At 38.5% G+C, this 18107-nt stretch overlaps 1 protein-coding gene across 5 annotated transcripts in view; it reads left to right on the top strand.

Moving 5' to 3' along the window:
• FHOD3 (formin homology 2 domain containing 3) overlaps positions 1-18107 on the top strand; it is a 3141544-nt gene that overhangs the window by 2437950 nt on the left and 685487 nt on the right. For all 5 annotated transcript variants that reach the window (XM_044064575.1, XM_044064578.1, XM_044064576.1 and 2 more), the window contains one exon: positions 5020-5148. In XM_044064575.1, the coding sequence (XP_043920510.1) occupies positions 5020-5148 (129 nt within the window). The remainder of the gene's footprint in view (positions 1-5019; positions 5149-18107) is intronic.

The following is an 18107-nucleotide window of genomic DNA, read 5'->3' as shown; positions in this document are numbered from 1 at the left end:
GAGTGTCGAGGTCTAATGACATCTGAATAGTATATGATCTTTCACCAGTACAAAGTGAACTTGAGGTAGATCTATCTTTTTTATGCTCAAGGTAGTATCCAATGTCTGTAAACATTCCATACAACACCCAGTCTTTTTCTCTAAGCCTGAAAGTAAATGGAAATAATTTTACATTCCCTGATTGTGTAGAGACAACTGAGATATTATTTGCCATGCACTACAGAGTAGAGGGAATCTGACTAAATATTTATTTCTGTCTTACAGGCATACCAAATTGGGAAAAGCAAAATCTAATCAGATCATATCTAAATGACTAGCATAGCTATAAATCTTTGAGCTATAATGTGAAAGCTATCTCTGTTAGAGCATTATCTATTTCTGTTTATTTTTCATAAAGTTTCAGCCCAGTAGATATGTGGGGTACGAACTACCTAGTCTCCAGTCTACACCTTTTATAAGCTGTACAAGTTGGATGCATTCTACAGCAATCAGGCTGGATTTGCTTCTAACAGTAGATATTTGGGTCCAGGGTCACTGCTGCTGCTGCTATAAAGGGTCCTTCTCACACCCATTCCTCAAAAGAAAGAGGAACAAAACAAAACAGGAGTAAAGGCAATCTAGAAGTCCACAGGGAGGATGTGAGGGGCGTATTTATTTCCAGTGTTCCTGCAAATTAAACATTTAGTAAAATTTCAGTTTAAGGAGTAACCCCTGTGTGAGTATGGTACTAGCTTTATTGGGATCTCACCAAAAAGAAGAGGATATTGTTCTCCACTTTCTTCCCTTTGCTGATCTGAAGAAGGAGACCAGCCTGCTGTGGGACATCCAACACAGATATATGCGTGCATCTAGTCTCATGATTTATTAATTCTACTCCAGCAGTGATCTCTGAATGGACTCAGACAGCTACTGCTTTGGTAAGTCATAGGGTAGGGTACTTTTCTTACATAAAGGAGGGTCTTCAACATCATCAGACATGTAACTGCCTTTTTTTACGCTTTATCAAAATCCTGAAAAAAAAAAGTATGCTTGTGGGTATGGTTAACAGCACAGTTTTCCTTGAGTTATTCAATCAGCTGCACATCTGTACAGCTGGTGCAGAAAAATAAAAAAATGCAGCTGAGAAAATCAGCATATATTCATTTACAGTCAATTCAGGACTCCATTGAGGGACATAGAAACACATTTGGAGGAGTGGACATGCATTATATAATGAGGCTAATACATTATTCATTTCACACACTTTTGATTTTACTTTCTGGATTTATCAGTTCAATCATTCAGTAGATGCTGTCAGTACTGTCTGCATATTCTTACTGGTTATAGGGGAAGACATTTTTAAGAGGCTAAACTGAAGTTACCATAGTAAATATATTCATCTATGGCATGGAGCTTTGCCACTGGATCCATGTCAGTTTAGGTGCAGTCACATTCGTTTGTTGCCAGATTGCTGAATTTTGCTTTGGGGCAACTGTGTTTCTGTTCTTTTAAGGGCTGAAATTGCCTGCTAAGTTTCAAGTGCCTATCCCTTCAGCAGGTCTGCTGCATGTGTGAACTGCTGTTGTTATTCTGTGTATAGAACATTAGAACATCATTTCAGATGTTTTCTTAGTAACAGCAGTTGCCTGTTTTCATAGTCACTGAATTAAATCACATTTCAGATAGAGCTGCAATCTATTCCTGTTTTTGCAGGGTAGTTCTGATACAGGCTTTTACGCCCTGCAGAAAACAAAAATGCTAACTGTCCAGTTATTTAGGAAAAAAATAACTATCCTCTTATTTTAAAGAAAATTCTGTTACCATACCTGAAATGCCTTACTATGTTATAAAACACTAGAAGCATCTAAAATTCTACAAAAGGGAATCCACTTTGGTAACAAACTAAAAAATAATTTATTCTTAGTGGGTGGTTGGTATGATCTGAGCTGTACAATTTCCAATTTAAATAACAAAGACCCTATTTCAGCATCTGAAAAATGTCAGTCTACCTTCACATATATTTTTGGTATATTTGTTTATATATAACCATCTTTTGAATTTGCTCACTTTTTAGAAAAATGTGATGTGAAAATATATTCACAGTTTCATAACAAGTTTACTCTACAGTATTTTTCTCTCTCTGTTATGAATTGCTGGACTTTTTTCTTACTGCCTTTAATCAGGACTTATTACAGAAATGACTTGATTTTGTACTTTAGTAGGCCTCATAAGAGGTGACATAGACTGGGGTATTATCATTAAGATGGATGGCTTATGGAGATGTGTCTTCTACTACACTAGACTGGCAGTATAATATGAATACAGTAAATCATGTGCACTTTAAGGAGAACACACAGTTAAACACATTCTCTTCTCTAGTCTCACTTTTCAGTTGGAAACGTCGACAGTAAGAGTAACGATCAGCAACTAGTAATTTCCAAACTTTATTTGGAATGTACAACGTAAGCATTCATTCTCATGCACCACAATCATGAAAGGCATTTTGGTATTCAAATACATACAGTACCCTTGATATCATTTTGTACATCATGCCTTCTAGCCAAAGTGAGGGACTTTGGTTTTGTTAATCTTTGTTTCTTTGGAGGTTTGACTGACTAAGGTTAGCATTAACGTAATATATTAAACTGATGTGACAAGCATTTGCTGTCTGAATAATTTTCATATGTTTGAAGGTATACAGAAAACATTTTGGGATCTTAAATGCATTGTTTCAGTTTTTTTTAAATGTGACCCCACCATCCATGATCTGTCAGTGTTAAAGTACTTCTCTTCCATTGCCACAGCAGAGCAGAGAGGAGGCAGTGACATCTGGGTTGTGGTAACACTGCCTTCTTGACGGTATAGGAAATATTTCCCATTGGCCTACCCTTAAAATCCACTCCCAGTACACTGAATGTATTGACATCAGTATGGTTCATATTCATGCATTAGCATGTGAAACCCTCTGCTCCATATGATCTGTTTGCACATTCCTTGTTCTTTTTGTGAAGTATAGTTAGATGCTTGATTCTACCATGAAGCTTAGCCAGGAAAGAAACTCACCTTTCCCTTCGATGGTGTAGCTAGTATTTAAGTCACTCATTTCCATCCCTGACATGAGATATGTTTATCTTTATTTCATCTCAACAAAGTCCGTCTTTCTACCCTTCTTAGGGATGTCAGCTCTTTTACAGAATATGGCTTATTCCAGTGTTGTATGGAGGCTTTCCTAGTTTGATATAAATATATTCATAAGTTCATAGGTAAGTACTAGGCTAACTGCCATTGCAGGCCATTTTAAGCCAAACCAGTTTCCCTTCAAAGTTGAGAATGAAACACTGTACCATCTATCTGTCAGATTAAAACCTTAAACATTATTTCAACACCTAGTCTCTAACCCCTTGTTGCCCAGTTGGAACAGGTTTTTGGCAAAGATGATAAATCCTTTTTTATGTCATGGATACTCTGGCACACATAAATATTACTTATTTAGTAATATTTTTCTAATGTAGTGTTATGTTTAGCAGTCTGATTATTTTGAGAACTGTTTTATCTGTGCACAGAAGTGTTACTGTTGTTTTGCTATTAAAAACAAGAATATGCTGATGTGAATGTGGTGGTAGAAATAATTATTGCATTTACCTAAACTCTCTAATGCCTGGCACTTAATTTCCTTGTGTATTGTTCTTTAGTGAAATAATTGTAATATAATTTTACATAGGATGCCTCTAACAGTCCATCACCACAAAAAGACACACTTCCCATGTGAAAACAATGCACACATTGTCTTTGGTTGCATTATTTTCCTTCTGTATAAATGGATGATTCTGAAATTGACATCACAATGGTTATAAAGCTTAGTATACAATCCCCTGTTGGTGGGTTCCATAACATTAGATGGTACTGATTTTGACTCTTTTTCATAAACTTTTAGCTGTACAGTGGGAGTGAGTGGTGAAATATAGTCATTAAACTGAAGTAAGAAAAATTATCAGATACTAGTTTATTGGCAAAGAAGTGCAGATAATTTTTGAATGGGAAAGAGTGTGGTCTCTGAAAACTTAGTAGAAAAATCACTGTAAGAAGAAAATGGTTGGAGTAATAAACTTCAGCAGAAAACATCTGTTATAAAGTCCTATGCTGTGAACTCCATCCTTGCCTTACATTGTACTTATGAGTTTCATTCCTGCCCCTGATGCTCTGGTAATCAAGCTATGAATTTAGATTATTGACATGTTCTGAAGTGTATCTGCATGGTTTGTGGTTCTAACAGTTGTTATTAACATAAACTGACCTTAAAACTAAGTACATCTGAAAATAAAAATTGGAAGGTGGCAAACATTTGTATTAAACACTCAAATACAGAAATCCCTCTTGTGTGATGCTTTAATATGTAAGTTTGTGCAGTTGTTCTTTTTTTTTTCTTTGTGATGTATTTGTTGGTCTGTGGGGGCTTAGGTATAATTGTGAAGCTATGGATTTGCCTGGTGACATAGAGGGAAAATGTATGCCAGTGACACTGATAACCTCATTTTGATTATTAATAAGCTGGGAAGTAAGGGGCTGAGCAGTGTGAGGTGGGGAGGAAAGGAGCAACTGATGGCCAGCTTCTGTCTTTTTAGGAGAGGTGAACCTCTTGAATCTGTTGTAACACATGCACAGCTGATCACAGTAGATGCAACAGATCGTATGGGGACTCTTGTGGAATGTGGAAGCATAGAAGCATGTGACTTACTGCCATTGCAGCATTGTGCATGTCAGTGACAGGGAAAGGGGGGTGAAGGTAAGTCATACAGGAAAAAGTTACTGCCCTGCAGTGGAATAAATTATGTAACATGTATCCCTCTGAGAGTGAAATAAATGAGCAGTGTTGGCAACCTGCAATTTCTGAGAAGATTTGAGGTCATTGTGACAGCGGAGGGGTAGATAAAAATTGTTGAAATAAACAAGGTGTAAAACACTGACTTATACACCGACTTTTCTTCTTTTTTCCCCATATATCTTTACTTCATCTGGGCACATTGTCAACTGCACCTACAGATACAGCAGTTATAACAGCACTGGTCCATATTTGCCTAGTCGATCCTACTCTGGACTGAGCAGTCCTACCACTCTCACATCTCGCTATGGTTCAACAGTGTCACCACCACAGGACTCGAAGGCTGACAGGTTTGTGCAGATGTTTACTGTTTTTGGACGATTTTTAGAAGAATTTATTCCTGTGAAAGTTTGTGAATGAGCAATTGCTTTCCTAAAGGTATTAATGGAATAACTTTTTTTGGGGGCAACAACAATAACCGAAGTACTGAAAATTACCAGATGTTTTCTAGGAAGTTTAGTACATTCTGCAGAGTACGAGTTGTCAAACGGAGCTACTAGCTTGTGATGAAAATGAACCCTTGGCCTACTGATTCCATGCATGGTCCTCTGGAAAGGTGGTCAGAGAGGATAAAATACTTGATGTAGTTTGGGCAAAATGATTTTATTCCATTTTTAACATTTTTTTTTGAATTGGAACTATTAGGATGTGGTCACTTGATCAGTTTGTGGTGTGTGACAGGTAATATTATAAAGGATTCTTGTGGGGTATTTGAAATGAGAAAAGCCATGCACTGGGCAGATTGTATTCAGATAAACAAATTTCTTGAAGGCTAGATCTGGGGGGAAGATATACAATCTAGAAGTACTGCTGGAAAATATTTTACAGTGTTATTACTAATATAGTGGATAAGTTTGTTCCTACAGCTACTCATACATTAATTAGATAAAGTTGTCCTTGGTGGTCAATTTGACTTGAAAACCTAAGGAGGAAAATGGACTGTTATTGGCAAGTATGTATAAAGAACCCTAGTGTACCACTTATGCAATGATATAGAGAAATTAGTAAATACTTCAGGAGATCTGTTCATCTAGTTAGAAGTAAATATGACTTAAATTTGCCAACTTACACCACTGACAATAAAAAATAATTTTTAAACATGTCAGGCAATATAGAAAAGAAAAAAGCCTAATATAACTATTATGATCAATGATTATCAAATGTCTGATATCTTGGTAAAAGTATTTTTCAAAACATTCTTATTGTGTACTTATATTACAATGAATTTAATTGCAACAGAATATATAAATACTCAAGATTCCAGTCCAATAATAACAGATACAAATTTGCCAGAATCATTCAGGGCTACAAAAATGTATTCCTCCCCAGGCCCTGATGGGGTTGATGATTATTAAAAACAGTGTAACAATCCATTATACCTTGATTAGGTTTTTTATTTTAGAAATCACTTGATCATGGACATGCTCTGAAGATTTGGAAAGAGGCTTTGGTATGACCAACCCCTAAAGAAGGAAAAAACTCGTCAGTAGAAAACTGTAGACCTGTTGATTTAACATGCGTAATTGGGAAATATTTTGAGAAAGGGGTTAGTAACATAATACTAGATTTTCTATCAGCTCTGATGGAGTATACATCAACATGAATTAACTGCAAGTCATTCGTACCAAACCAAGTTAATCAGCTTTTAACAGCCTATTTGGGAAGCCATGAGTTTAGGGCTGTCTGCAGATGTTGTATATTTTGACTTAGCAAAGGCCTAAGACACAGTACCACACAAAATCATTATGACTATACTGGTTAAAAAAAAACAAAATTGATGTTTAATTAGATGGACAAGCAACTAGTTAGGTGGTAGAGAGTGAAGGGTAAAGACTGGAAATTCAGTTTAAGACATTAAACCAATCTATTCAGGAGTTCCCCAGGGATCAGTGTTGGGTCCCACTTTTTCTACTACTTTATTTCATGTCTGCCTGTGTCTAACAGGCTTTAGCGGAGTAAGTCTGCAGATTATAGAAAAACGGGTGCTTTTTAAAATGATGTGATGGATCAAGATACATTATAGCGACATGTAGATAAAATATAGGTTTGGTCAACATTGAGTAATGGATTTTAATGCAAAAAAGTCAAAGATATATACTTTGCATATTTAAATTATCTATAGCCAATAAAAATATTTTATTGGAAAAAGTAGATGATCTGATAGTCTAGGAATAAAAAGTAATAAGGATTTTACTTGTAGTTCTAAATTAATAGTGAGGTGTTTTGTCTTACACATATTCTTAAAACAATAACTGTTAGGGATGACAACTTTCATCTTATTTTATCTTTTGGAAGATAAGGCCATATGTTTTGGGAGTGTAATGAGTTGGCAAATTTTACAAATTACCTATAGAATACTCTATCAGAAATATTGGGTGAACAAATGGCTTTAAGTAAGGAAATGATTCTTTTGAGCTGGGATTCAGGATCTGAATTGCCTAGACATAAAAAGGCCTAATTAAGTTTAATTCTGTTGGCTGCCAAAAAAAAAAATCAATTACTAGCAAATGGAAATCAAAGTCTAAACCAAATGTATTTGATGTATTGAATATTATAATAGAGAAAAAGGATTTGGAAAGAAGGATCTTTAGAAAAGAGAAGAAGCAAATTATATAGAAGTAAATAGAAAGTGTGGAAACAACACATACATAATAATGTTCAGCAGAAAGCATGAGGTTTAAGGAAAGGCAGGAATTCAGCAATTTTTTTCTAAGTTGGACTGATGGTAGTAGCAAAGAAAGTATATGTGATGTACGTTGTATTTAAATGCAAAAAATGTTAGAATGGTTTGTTTTATTTTTTGTTAGTGTATGTTTCTTTGTCTTAAGTGATAATTTAATAAAGATGCTTAAAAATGCTAAAAAAAATCAAGCAATAGAATATGAAGCATCTGCATTCTCCTATAGCCATGTCACATATGCAAGTTACATAGGATAAAAATGTTTTCTGAGGCAAATAAAGAGCATCAGAAAGTTTAACGCCAATGCACACAATGCTCCAGGAACATATTTAATAAATTGAGCACTTTTGTTCATTTACAGTGATATGAACTTCATCAGAACTAAAATAACCAGTACAACTTTTTGAATTTTGTAATAAAAGAAAATCATGTGATCGACCAACACCAATCAGATTCAAACTTTCCATGCCCCATACTAGAAACACCTCTATAGTGTGCAGTTAGATTGATATGATGCTGCTAGGAGGCAGTCTGCATGTAGTATCCAACCTACATGCAAGTCAAGATTCTGTAGGGTCCTGGTCCTGGTGGGGGAGGACCCAGAGATGCATAGAGCAGGGCATGAGTGTGTCTTCCTCCACCAGAAAAGTAAATGCAAGAATGCAAGTGGAGACACAAAGGACCTTTATAGCTACCTCAGTAATGCTCCCAGATGGATTACCTGATATTATACTGAATATGCCCCCATTACTTGGGGTGATTGGGATGGGTCTGACAGTGGGAGGCTTGATGGTCAGCATGCACAAGACCTGGAAGCCCAGAAAAAAATGTCATGAAAAAGTCTGATATTTTACCAGACAAAGGTTTGTGGTGATGAACCATAGGATTTGACTTGACCTATTAAACAGTGAATTTGTTGCTCTTTTAGAGCCATGCAAGGTTTTGAACTTATGAATGGGTTGGGGCGTCACACTTGATTACAGTGAATGCCACATAAGTGTTGTTGGATTTTGTCAGCAACTATATTCAGTTCTGGTGAGTGGATTATGTAAGCTTTATTGCAAGAAAGTTGAAAATAAATGCCAAAAGAAGTAATAGGCTGCCAACTGATATAACCAGAAGATTACCCCTGAATGTTGCAGACACATTATTTTCTGAAAAGAGAAAAGGTGACACTATGCTCCTTCCTCTAAATGGAAAGTTAGGAGCTCATGTTTTTGCCACTGTTGCTGGGTGTACCAATTTGTAGACATGGCTACAGAGTATCTTGCCTAGAGGGTCTTGGTTGCAATTGTAGAGTCATGTTTTTTCACCACATTTCACTTTCACTGATCTGCGGTTGTTGTGTGCAGTGATGACAGAAAAGACTGGAACTTTAATATAATACATTATAGGTTCATTGGTTCATAAGAGATGACTAGGCTAATGGCTTAAGAGGCCTTACAAGCCTAGCCAATATTACCTGATTTTACCCTATATGTAGTTCCTAAGTGCTAAATGATGGCATAGGTGTGTGCATTTGCCTTGTGTATTTTACATATTGCCTTAATCCATAAGGAATATAGGCGCTACCGTCGATCCAAGCTGTGTTTGAGGAGGGCCAGGGAAGAGATGTTCTTTGTGTTGTACTGTTGCAGTCATCACATTTGGGTTATCTGCTTGCAGTAGCCCTCAGTCGGCCTGATTATCAAAGTCTTGGGTCCTGCGTCAGTTGCTGTCTCATTTTCCGTGATATCAGGTAGTCAGGGGTATAAAGCATGCAGCCGACGCCATTACATCAGTCTTTCTTGCTGTGCAGAGCCCTTAGCAGAAGCAGTTCGCAAGTGCCGGTGGGCTGACTCCTGAAATTTTCGTTTCAGAACTGAAGTCTTCAACTAAAGCTAAGTACCCCGTTGGGGAAACTTTTTCTTGCTCTAAACCAATGTCAGTAAAAGTCAATAATTGTATTTCTTGTGGAATGCAAATACCTCATAAAGATTTTAATTCGTACTGTATTCCTTGCCTAGGCCCTGACCACGACATACCTCGCTGTCAGTTTTGTGCCTTATTTAAACCACAAACTATTCATCATCGGTACATTTGCGCTTCTAAATATTTTGGTACTCGGTTCAATTATCGAGATATGTCTTCGGTAAGCCACCCGACTACCGACATTCTGAAAAAATGCAAAGATAAAGACAAAAACCTAGGTCCAAAACTGCCGATGACGCTTCTCCTAAGCTAGTCACCAGTTCGCTGGTACTCAGGCATTTTCACAGCACCTGATACCCGCTACTTCAGATTCGCAGGCCTCTACTGAGACCCATTTGGAGTCCGGTATGCCGTGAGATGCTTCAGCTGTGCTGCGAAATGCTTCAACTGTGGAACCTGCGGATGTCTCTACCTTGAATGGGTCCCGAGCCGCTTCTGAGGGTGTATTCAGGCCTACTGACTTGCAGATTAAAACAATGCCATCTTCTTCTTCTAGGCCTAAAACTCGAATCATGCCTAGGAAACCGATACCCAGACCACATGGTCAGGCCTCTATGCCTAGAAAAAAAATTATAAGAATGTCTGAAGACCTTATTACTTTAATCAGGGGAAGCCAACCTTCCCCCTCTAAGAGACCTAGGACTGAATTTGTTTATGATACTTCTGACCAGGATTCTGAAATTTCTGTCTCCTCTGATGACCAGGATTTACCCTTATCTACCTATGAGGATTCTGATGCAGAGGACTCTATTCCCTCTGCTTCTCCCCCAGAGGATTTTTCTTTTGGTGAAACCTCACATACTCTTAGAGAGCATTTTCACTGGGAAAGCCAGGATTATTCTGATTCTGATTCTAAAAAGAGGCTTAGAGACTTCTTACTCCTGCCCCTACACAGGCCTTTAGCTATCTTTCCTGTGCTGGACATTGTTGACGATGCCTCTTTAGCTCTTGCTCCCAGAAAACCTGATAAATATTACGGGGTTCCTGATTCTCACAAGTTCCTTTTTAAAAATCCTACTGCGGATCCTGAGACCATTTCACAGGGGCCCAAGGGCAATAAGGCTACTACTGCCAAAAATCCTACCACCTCTGATAGAGAATCCAGGGCCCTGGATAGATGGGGTAAGAAGGTATACACCTCTGCAACCTTGGCCATCAGGGCCTTAAATTGCCAGTTTCATATGTTAAAGTATCAGCAGCATATTGTTGTATTGCTTAAACAGAAAATGATGTTGATTCCTGATTGTGCTGAAAATAAGGATTTACAGGATTTAATGCATTCTGCTGAACAGGTTGGAAAACATACTTTGCAATGTGGTTTTGATTCACTAGAGGTATCTTGCAGGGCTGCTGTCATCGGGTCTGTAATTATAAGGCATGCTTGGCTGAAGGAACAATCTTTGCCAGATCATGTTAAAACTAAATTGCTGGATGCTCCCTTAAATAAGAACCGCCTGTTTGGTGTCAAAGCAGAAGAAGTTCTTAAAAAGATGGAGGAAAAAGCTAAATCTATGCAAACTGTTAAAGAGTTCTTACAGGTGCAGCCGCTGAGATTTAGTAGGCATTGGCCCTCAAAAAATTGGTCCTTTCCTGCCTCTTCCAGGCCATCTCAGTTCAAACCCAGAACCAGCAGAACAACCAGGCTTCAGTCCCAGGGTACGCACAGGACTAAGCAGTGGGGGCTCCCACTTCCAAATCAGGGAGTAGTATGACTCCCCCCCTATGGTAAGCTGTCTCAATGACTTAACTTTAAACCTTCCAAGCACTTCTCAACTGACTGCTCCTTTAGGGGGAAAGATTGCTTTGCAAGCAAAAAACTGGGAACTCATTACCCAGGACAAATGGGTTTTAAGTATAGTTTCCCAAGGATACAGATTTCACTTCCGCATGTTACCAATCCCAAATGGTTGGACAGATCTAACCCCAAATCAGTGGGCAGAGGCTCAAAAGCAAGTACTCTGTCTCTTAAGATTAAAGGCTATTCAGACTGTACCAGAAGAGGAAAAGGGACAAGGTTTCTATTCAAGACTTTTCCTGGTACCCAGAAAAGACAACTAATGGTGCCCTATCCTGGATCTGTCTATCCTAAACACCTTTTTGGTGATTCCAAAATTCAAGATGCTTACTCTTCACCAGTTGCTTCCCATGATAGGCAAAGATGCCTGGCTGGCAATACTGGATTTAAAAGAAGCCTACCTGCACATCCCGATTAGGGAATCTTGCACAAAATACCTACAAAGCAGGATGCATGCACTATCAGTTCTCTGCACTGCCCTTTGGCTTATCTACTGCGCCCAGGGTATTCACAAAGTGCCTAGCTCCAGTCATTGCATTTTGCAGGCAAAAGAAATATTCAAATATACCCATACCTGGACAATTGTCTAATTCAGGCAGAAAGCCAGGACAAACTTCTGAATCATCTGGCATTTGTACAGAAGGTATTAACTTGTCTGGGGTACCATAAACGAAAAGAAATCACATCTGGTACCCTGTCAACAAATTATTGGGAGCAAGCTTGAACACAACTTCCCAGATGGCTTTCCTTACGCCAGAGAAACAAATTCATTTGACAACTTACTTCAAACTAGTGGCCACAAAAACCCTGCTATCTGCAAGACAAATACTGCAAGTCTTGGGGTTCATGGCCTCATGCATTCTACTAATTCCATATGCAAGACTGCATATGGAGAAACTACAATGGTATCTAAAAAGCCCATGGTGTCAACATTTTCAGGCTCTAGAAGCAATGATTCCTATCATACCTTGTCTACGGTTGGAATTCCTTTGGTGGGCAGAGGCCTGCCACTAAAACAAGGGACTACCATTCACCCTACCCCCTGCCACCCAAACCCTAACAACAGAAGCATCAGACTATGCATGGGGGGGGTTCACCTGGCAGGGAAGTGCATTCAGGGCAAATGGAACCCAAGTCAAATGCACCTGCATATCAATCAAAAAGAAATGTTAGCTGTACAGAATGCTCTGACAGCCTTCAAGGACCACATTTTCCAGGACAATTAATGGTAAAGACGGAAAACACCACTGTTATGTGGTACATAAACAAGCAGGGGGGTACTCATTCTTACCCCCTCTGCAGACTAGCCATGGCTCTGTGGAACCTTGACCTACCAAGTGCATCTACAAGCTCAATTCCTGCCAGGAAAACTAAATACACTGGCAGACAAACTAAGCAGAAATCTCATGGACCCACACGAGTGGAAACTAGAACCAAAGATTTTCAACATGTTGATCAACAAATGGGGGGCCCCAGATATAGACCTTTTTGCCTCCCCCCAAAACTACCAATTGGACAAATTATGCACAAGGGCTCCCCACAAACAAGCATGGAAAGTGGATGCTCTGTCCTTCAGCTGGAAAAATCTATCGATTTATGCCTTTCCTCCTCTGCCACTCCTCTCCAAAGTACTACTAAAGATCAAACAAGACAAACCAAGGATGATACTGATTGCACCAGACTGGCCACGCCAACACTGGTACCCCCTTTTGTGCAGTGTGTCACAGCTGGCCCCATGGCAGCTACCTCAGACCCCTACCCTGTTGTCTCAGCAGGAGAGCCAGATTCTGCACCCCCCAGCTTCAAACCCTGAACTTGGCAGCCTGGCTAATTACCTAATCTCTCCATTACCATCCCTCAGTAAACAAGTGTTGAATGTCATTTTGGAGGCCAGGAGGCCTAGTACTAGAAACTCTTATGCTGAAAAATGGAAGAGATTTTGTGCCTGGAACCAATCTCAAGGGATGGCCACAGCAGCACCCAATTTACCTCAGATTCTTCAATACTTAACTGAGATGCTTCATAAGGGTCTTTCCTTTTTCTCCATCAAAATTCATTTTAGCTCATTACAACACAGAACCACCCCTCTTTTTTCATTCACTGCTCAAGCAGTTCCTCAGAGGGGCCAAAAACATAAGACCACCCAGGAGAGCCCCAACTCCAGCCTGGGACCTTAATTTTGTATTGGAAAAACTCACTCTTACTCCTTTTCAGCCGGCTGCATCTTGCAGAGTTAAAATTTCTTTCTTGGAAAACAGCTTTACTTTTAGCAATCACTTCAGCAAGAAGGGTATCTGAATTACAGGCCCTTATGGCAGTGGAGCCTTTCATCATCTTTCATGCGGACAGGGTGTCCCTCAGGAACAATCCCTCTTTCATGCCCAAACTGGTATCCACTGTGGCTCTTAATCAGCCCATTCATTTGCCAACCTTCTTTTCTAATCCACAGAACAAAGGGGAATGGATACTGCACTCCTTAGATGTACACAGACAACTTAGATTTTACTTGGATATGACTAAACCTCAAAGGAAATATGAACAACTGCTGGTGGCATTTGCTGCAGGGGCAGAGGGGAATGCTATTTCAAAGCAATCCATTTCTAACTGGATAGGCCATTGCATTCATTTCTGCTATAAGCACCATGGAAAACCTACCCCACATAGGATTAGACCCTATTCAACCAGGGCTGCATCTACTTCTACAGCCTTTCTCAGAGGTGTTCCTACCAGAGACATCCTAGAAGCTGCTATATGGAGTTCTGTACATACTTTCACCAAGCATTACAATTTGCCACTTTTCTCTAAATCCAGAGCTGGCTTTGCCACTGCAGTTTTGCAGGGCCTTATAGCTGCTCCTAATGCTATTTTAATTCCTCCTCCCATCCTTAGCTTTGGGAATCTACCCAAATGTGATGACTGCAAAAGTGAAACACGAAGAACATAGTACAGTTGTGTACATTTACCAAAAATGTAGATGTTCGCGTGTATTCACTGTTGCAGTCCTGGTTACCCTCCCTCCAGCTCCCTGGCTTCTTTTGGCTATACCTCTATTCTCATCTACTGTACTTAAAAGCTTTTTGGTGTATTTGCTTTTTTGTTGGAGGTATAACCTTATATATATATATATATATATATATATATATATATATATATATATATATATATATATATATATAAATAATTGCTTCCCATTAAGAGGGGCACCTGACATCTGGGGCAAGAAAAACTGATGTAATGGTGTCGGCTGCATGCTTTATACCCTGACTACCTGACGTCATGGAAGATGAGACAGCAACCGACGCAGGACCCAAGACTTTGATAATCAGGCCGACTGAGGGCTACTGCACAGTCAGAGCACACCTACTGTCCACCCTCCTATACTGTGCTCAAGTTTTTACCAAACTACCGTGATAAATCAGACATAACTAAACTAGATACCTGCTATTATAAAATTGCCAAATTTGCTACAAACCAACCACACAGATCACACCACTGTACTGTAAGAACTTAATTGGATGAAACTGCCTAACCTATTATTAATGATTCCATTGAAGGCAGTGAATGCTGAGGCGCTAAAACGTATTAAATTTATGCCTAACCTATTATCCCTGAACCAACTAACCATCGGCCACACCATCATCTACCAACCTGACAACTGTCCTGTACTCAAAGACCTAGTACAGGCAAATGCTAACTGCAGAACCTTAAGGTCCTCCAATAAACTAATACTAAAAGTCACTAAATCCAAGAACACCTTTGGGGATTCCCTATTCTGTAACAAAATATCTAATACCTGGAACTCAATCCCCCAACACATTCTAACTAACAGGGAGTAAGTAACTGGTAACATTTTCGAGCATAACAGACATCAACATATATATGCCCCCTATGCATATGCATCACAATCTTTGATATATATCAGAAACCAACATTTTAAATTGGAGATGTAAAGTCAACTGCAGCTCAGCTGGTATTACTTGCAATATTATTTAACTACCATACCCACAAATAACTTCTGTTATCGTACACATCCTCATTATACAATGACTACCTGAAACCCTTCTTAAGCTAAATAAATCTATACTTGTTTCTATACATGTAACTCTCTTCTACTAACTTAACTCATGTAACTGTTCCTATCTAACTCTTCTTATATTGGTCTGTGTACTTTGTTTAAACAACGATTGATTGGACAGTTCTTTGATGCCCCTGCTAGTTTTATTTATTTATTTATATTATTTTACATTTGTTTACTGGGAAAGTCCAACCGGATACAGTTCCTTTTTCAGCGGAGGCCCGGGGAGAAAAGCTCCACATTTACAACAGGACAATTGTACAAAATATCAAAACATTACAACAGAGAAGTAACACATAGATACAGTGCAATACACACAGAGTTCTTAATGCATCAATTTTACATATATAGACTAAGGTTTATACACATTTCTAATAGTAGAGAATATCAATATGTCTGTCTACCAAATACTTTATGTATGTGCATAACTATGGAGAGATAACACAGGTAAATAATAATATATTATCAGGGAGAGATAATAATAAAGTGAAAATAGACCACTTACTAATTGAGAAAGGTTTCTGGAAGTTTTGGGGGCAGAGACTGAGTCAGACTAATTATTGTGAAGGAAAGGATGGTGTGAAGAACGTAAGAAGACTAGGAAGAGAAGATAGAGGAGTTGGATAGAGGTGGGGGGTGTTGCAAGAAGACACTCGTACATTATCCAGGGTTGGTACATAAGCATAGGTTTGCATTCAATAAATGGGATTTGAGCCTTTTTTTTAAACTGCAGAACATTTGCCGTTGTCTCTATATCTGTCGGCAATGAGTTCCACATTTTGGCTCTGCATGTAGAATAGAGGGAATCTCCAATGGTATTGTTGGATTTGGTAACTTTTAAGAAGGATTTATTATTTCATAGGTTCATATGTTCATAGGTAGGTCCTATGCTATTTGCCCTAGGGCCTGTATAAGCCTAGCCAAAAAGGTAAAAGCCAGCTACTAGTGTAGTAGAAGGTTTTTCAGAGCAGGGTGATTTTTCAGGTGGATTTAGAAGTGTACAGGCCAAAGTAAGTTGGCTATAAATTAAGAGCTGGGATAATTCTAGCCAGTTAAGTTGTTTGAGTGCAAGGCAATGATGTGTTCTAAAGTTGGAGTCTGTTGCAAACTTTGCAGTCTTATTATAGCAGGTATCTAATTTTGCTAGATCTGATATTTTTTAGGTTTGTCAGAATGGGTGACGCATGTAGGAGTGTGGAGATCAGGTGTGTTCTTGCAATGGCAGCCTTTGTGCTATTGGTTAGGCATTGTCTATTTCTGTAAAGAGTACCAAGTTTTTTATTTACTTTCTTGACTGTCTGGGCTACATGTAAGTTGAATTTCATAGTGTTGTTAATAACAAAACCCAGAAGTTTAATCTGGGAAACAGGGGAGATGGTAGTATTATTTGCAGATGTGATTTTAAATGGGAAGGGAATCTGTAGCTCTAGTGGCTTGGAATATCATGAATTTAGTCTTTTTGGGGTTTAGAGTAAGTTGAGCTTCAGAAAGCTACATTTCAACTGCAGAGAAGGACTGTCATGTTAGTTAGTTGTTGTAACTGTTGGAGTGATAATGCAGCACATATTAATATAGAATCATCTTTATATTGCACTAGGGAGGCATGCAGGGTAGCGGTGTGTAAATTGTTAGTGAAAAGTGTGGAAAGCAGGGGACATAGAATGGAACCTTGTGGTACAGCTAGAGTAAAGAGCAGTAGAGGAGATATACTTTTTTGCCATTTTACAGCAAGTAGTCTTTGATCCAAGTAATTATGGATTGGCTAAGGTTTATTTCTAAGAGTACTTGTATAAGTTTGTTATGAGAGATGGTATTGAATGCTTTTTACCGTTGTTCCTCTGTTGATTAATGATGTTTGTGAAACTCATTAGGGTGGAAGTAGTGCTGTGGTAGGGCGAAATCCATGTTGGGTTTTGGATAGCAGGTTGTTATCAAGGGGATACTGCATAATTTGTGAGTGGATGCATCTTTCTAGAACTTTAGACAGGGTTGGCAATATAGCTATTGGCCCGTAATTGGACAGTTCTAATGATTTTTCCCCTTTGTGTAGCGGAATGATGTGTGAAATTTTCCAGATTGCTTGTGCCTTTTGTTCAGAGATGGATCGGTTTATTAAGATGAATACTGGGTAAGAAATGGCAGGAGATGGCATCAGCAGCCACATTGAGATATTCAGCTGGTAGGTTACTTCAAAATGTAAATTTTCACAATGTTAATCTTGTAATTGGCGGCTGCTGAACATATTTGTTATCTAAATGTACTCATATTGATAAGTAGTATGATTTTATATGACTAACTCACGTCTCATTTTCATAATGTATGTTTATTTACTGTTTTCAGTCTTGATGTATTTCTTTTGTACAGTGTATTTACATTGTGTTGATTGTTTATATCCATATTATTCTAAACTCTTTCTGCTGGGAGAACTTTTTTCCTTTCTGGGACTCCAGTGAAAATGAGTTTCCAAGCTGGTCATCTTGGTCATTAAGTATGTATGTATGACTGTATGAATAATACTACCACTAGTCAGACAAATATGAGCTGAATGTGTGGTAGGGTTGTGAGTAATACCTCAGAAAAGGAACTTTGTTTCCTTGTTTTGATGTACCTGATGTTTCTAATTTATGTTACCAGTATAATGAATGGTTGGCATATTTTGGTCATTATTTTGTGTGTTGATCATTCATTACATAATAATAGTTATATCTATATCTATGTACCTGTAGAG

Source organism: Protopterus annectens, chromosome 3.part0 (genome assembly GCF_019279795.1).
Source record: "Protopterus annectens isolate FY-2018-M chromosome 3.part0, PAN1.0, whole genome shotgun sequence".
NCBI lineage: Eukaryota > Metazoa > Chordata > Ceratodontiformes > Protopteridae > Protopterus > Protopterus annectens.
The sequence above is the reverse complement of the archived record's forward strand: the minus strand, read 5'-3'. Positions and strand labels throughout refer to the sequence as shown.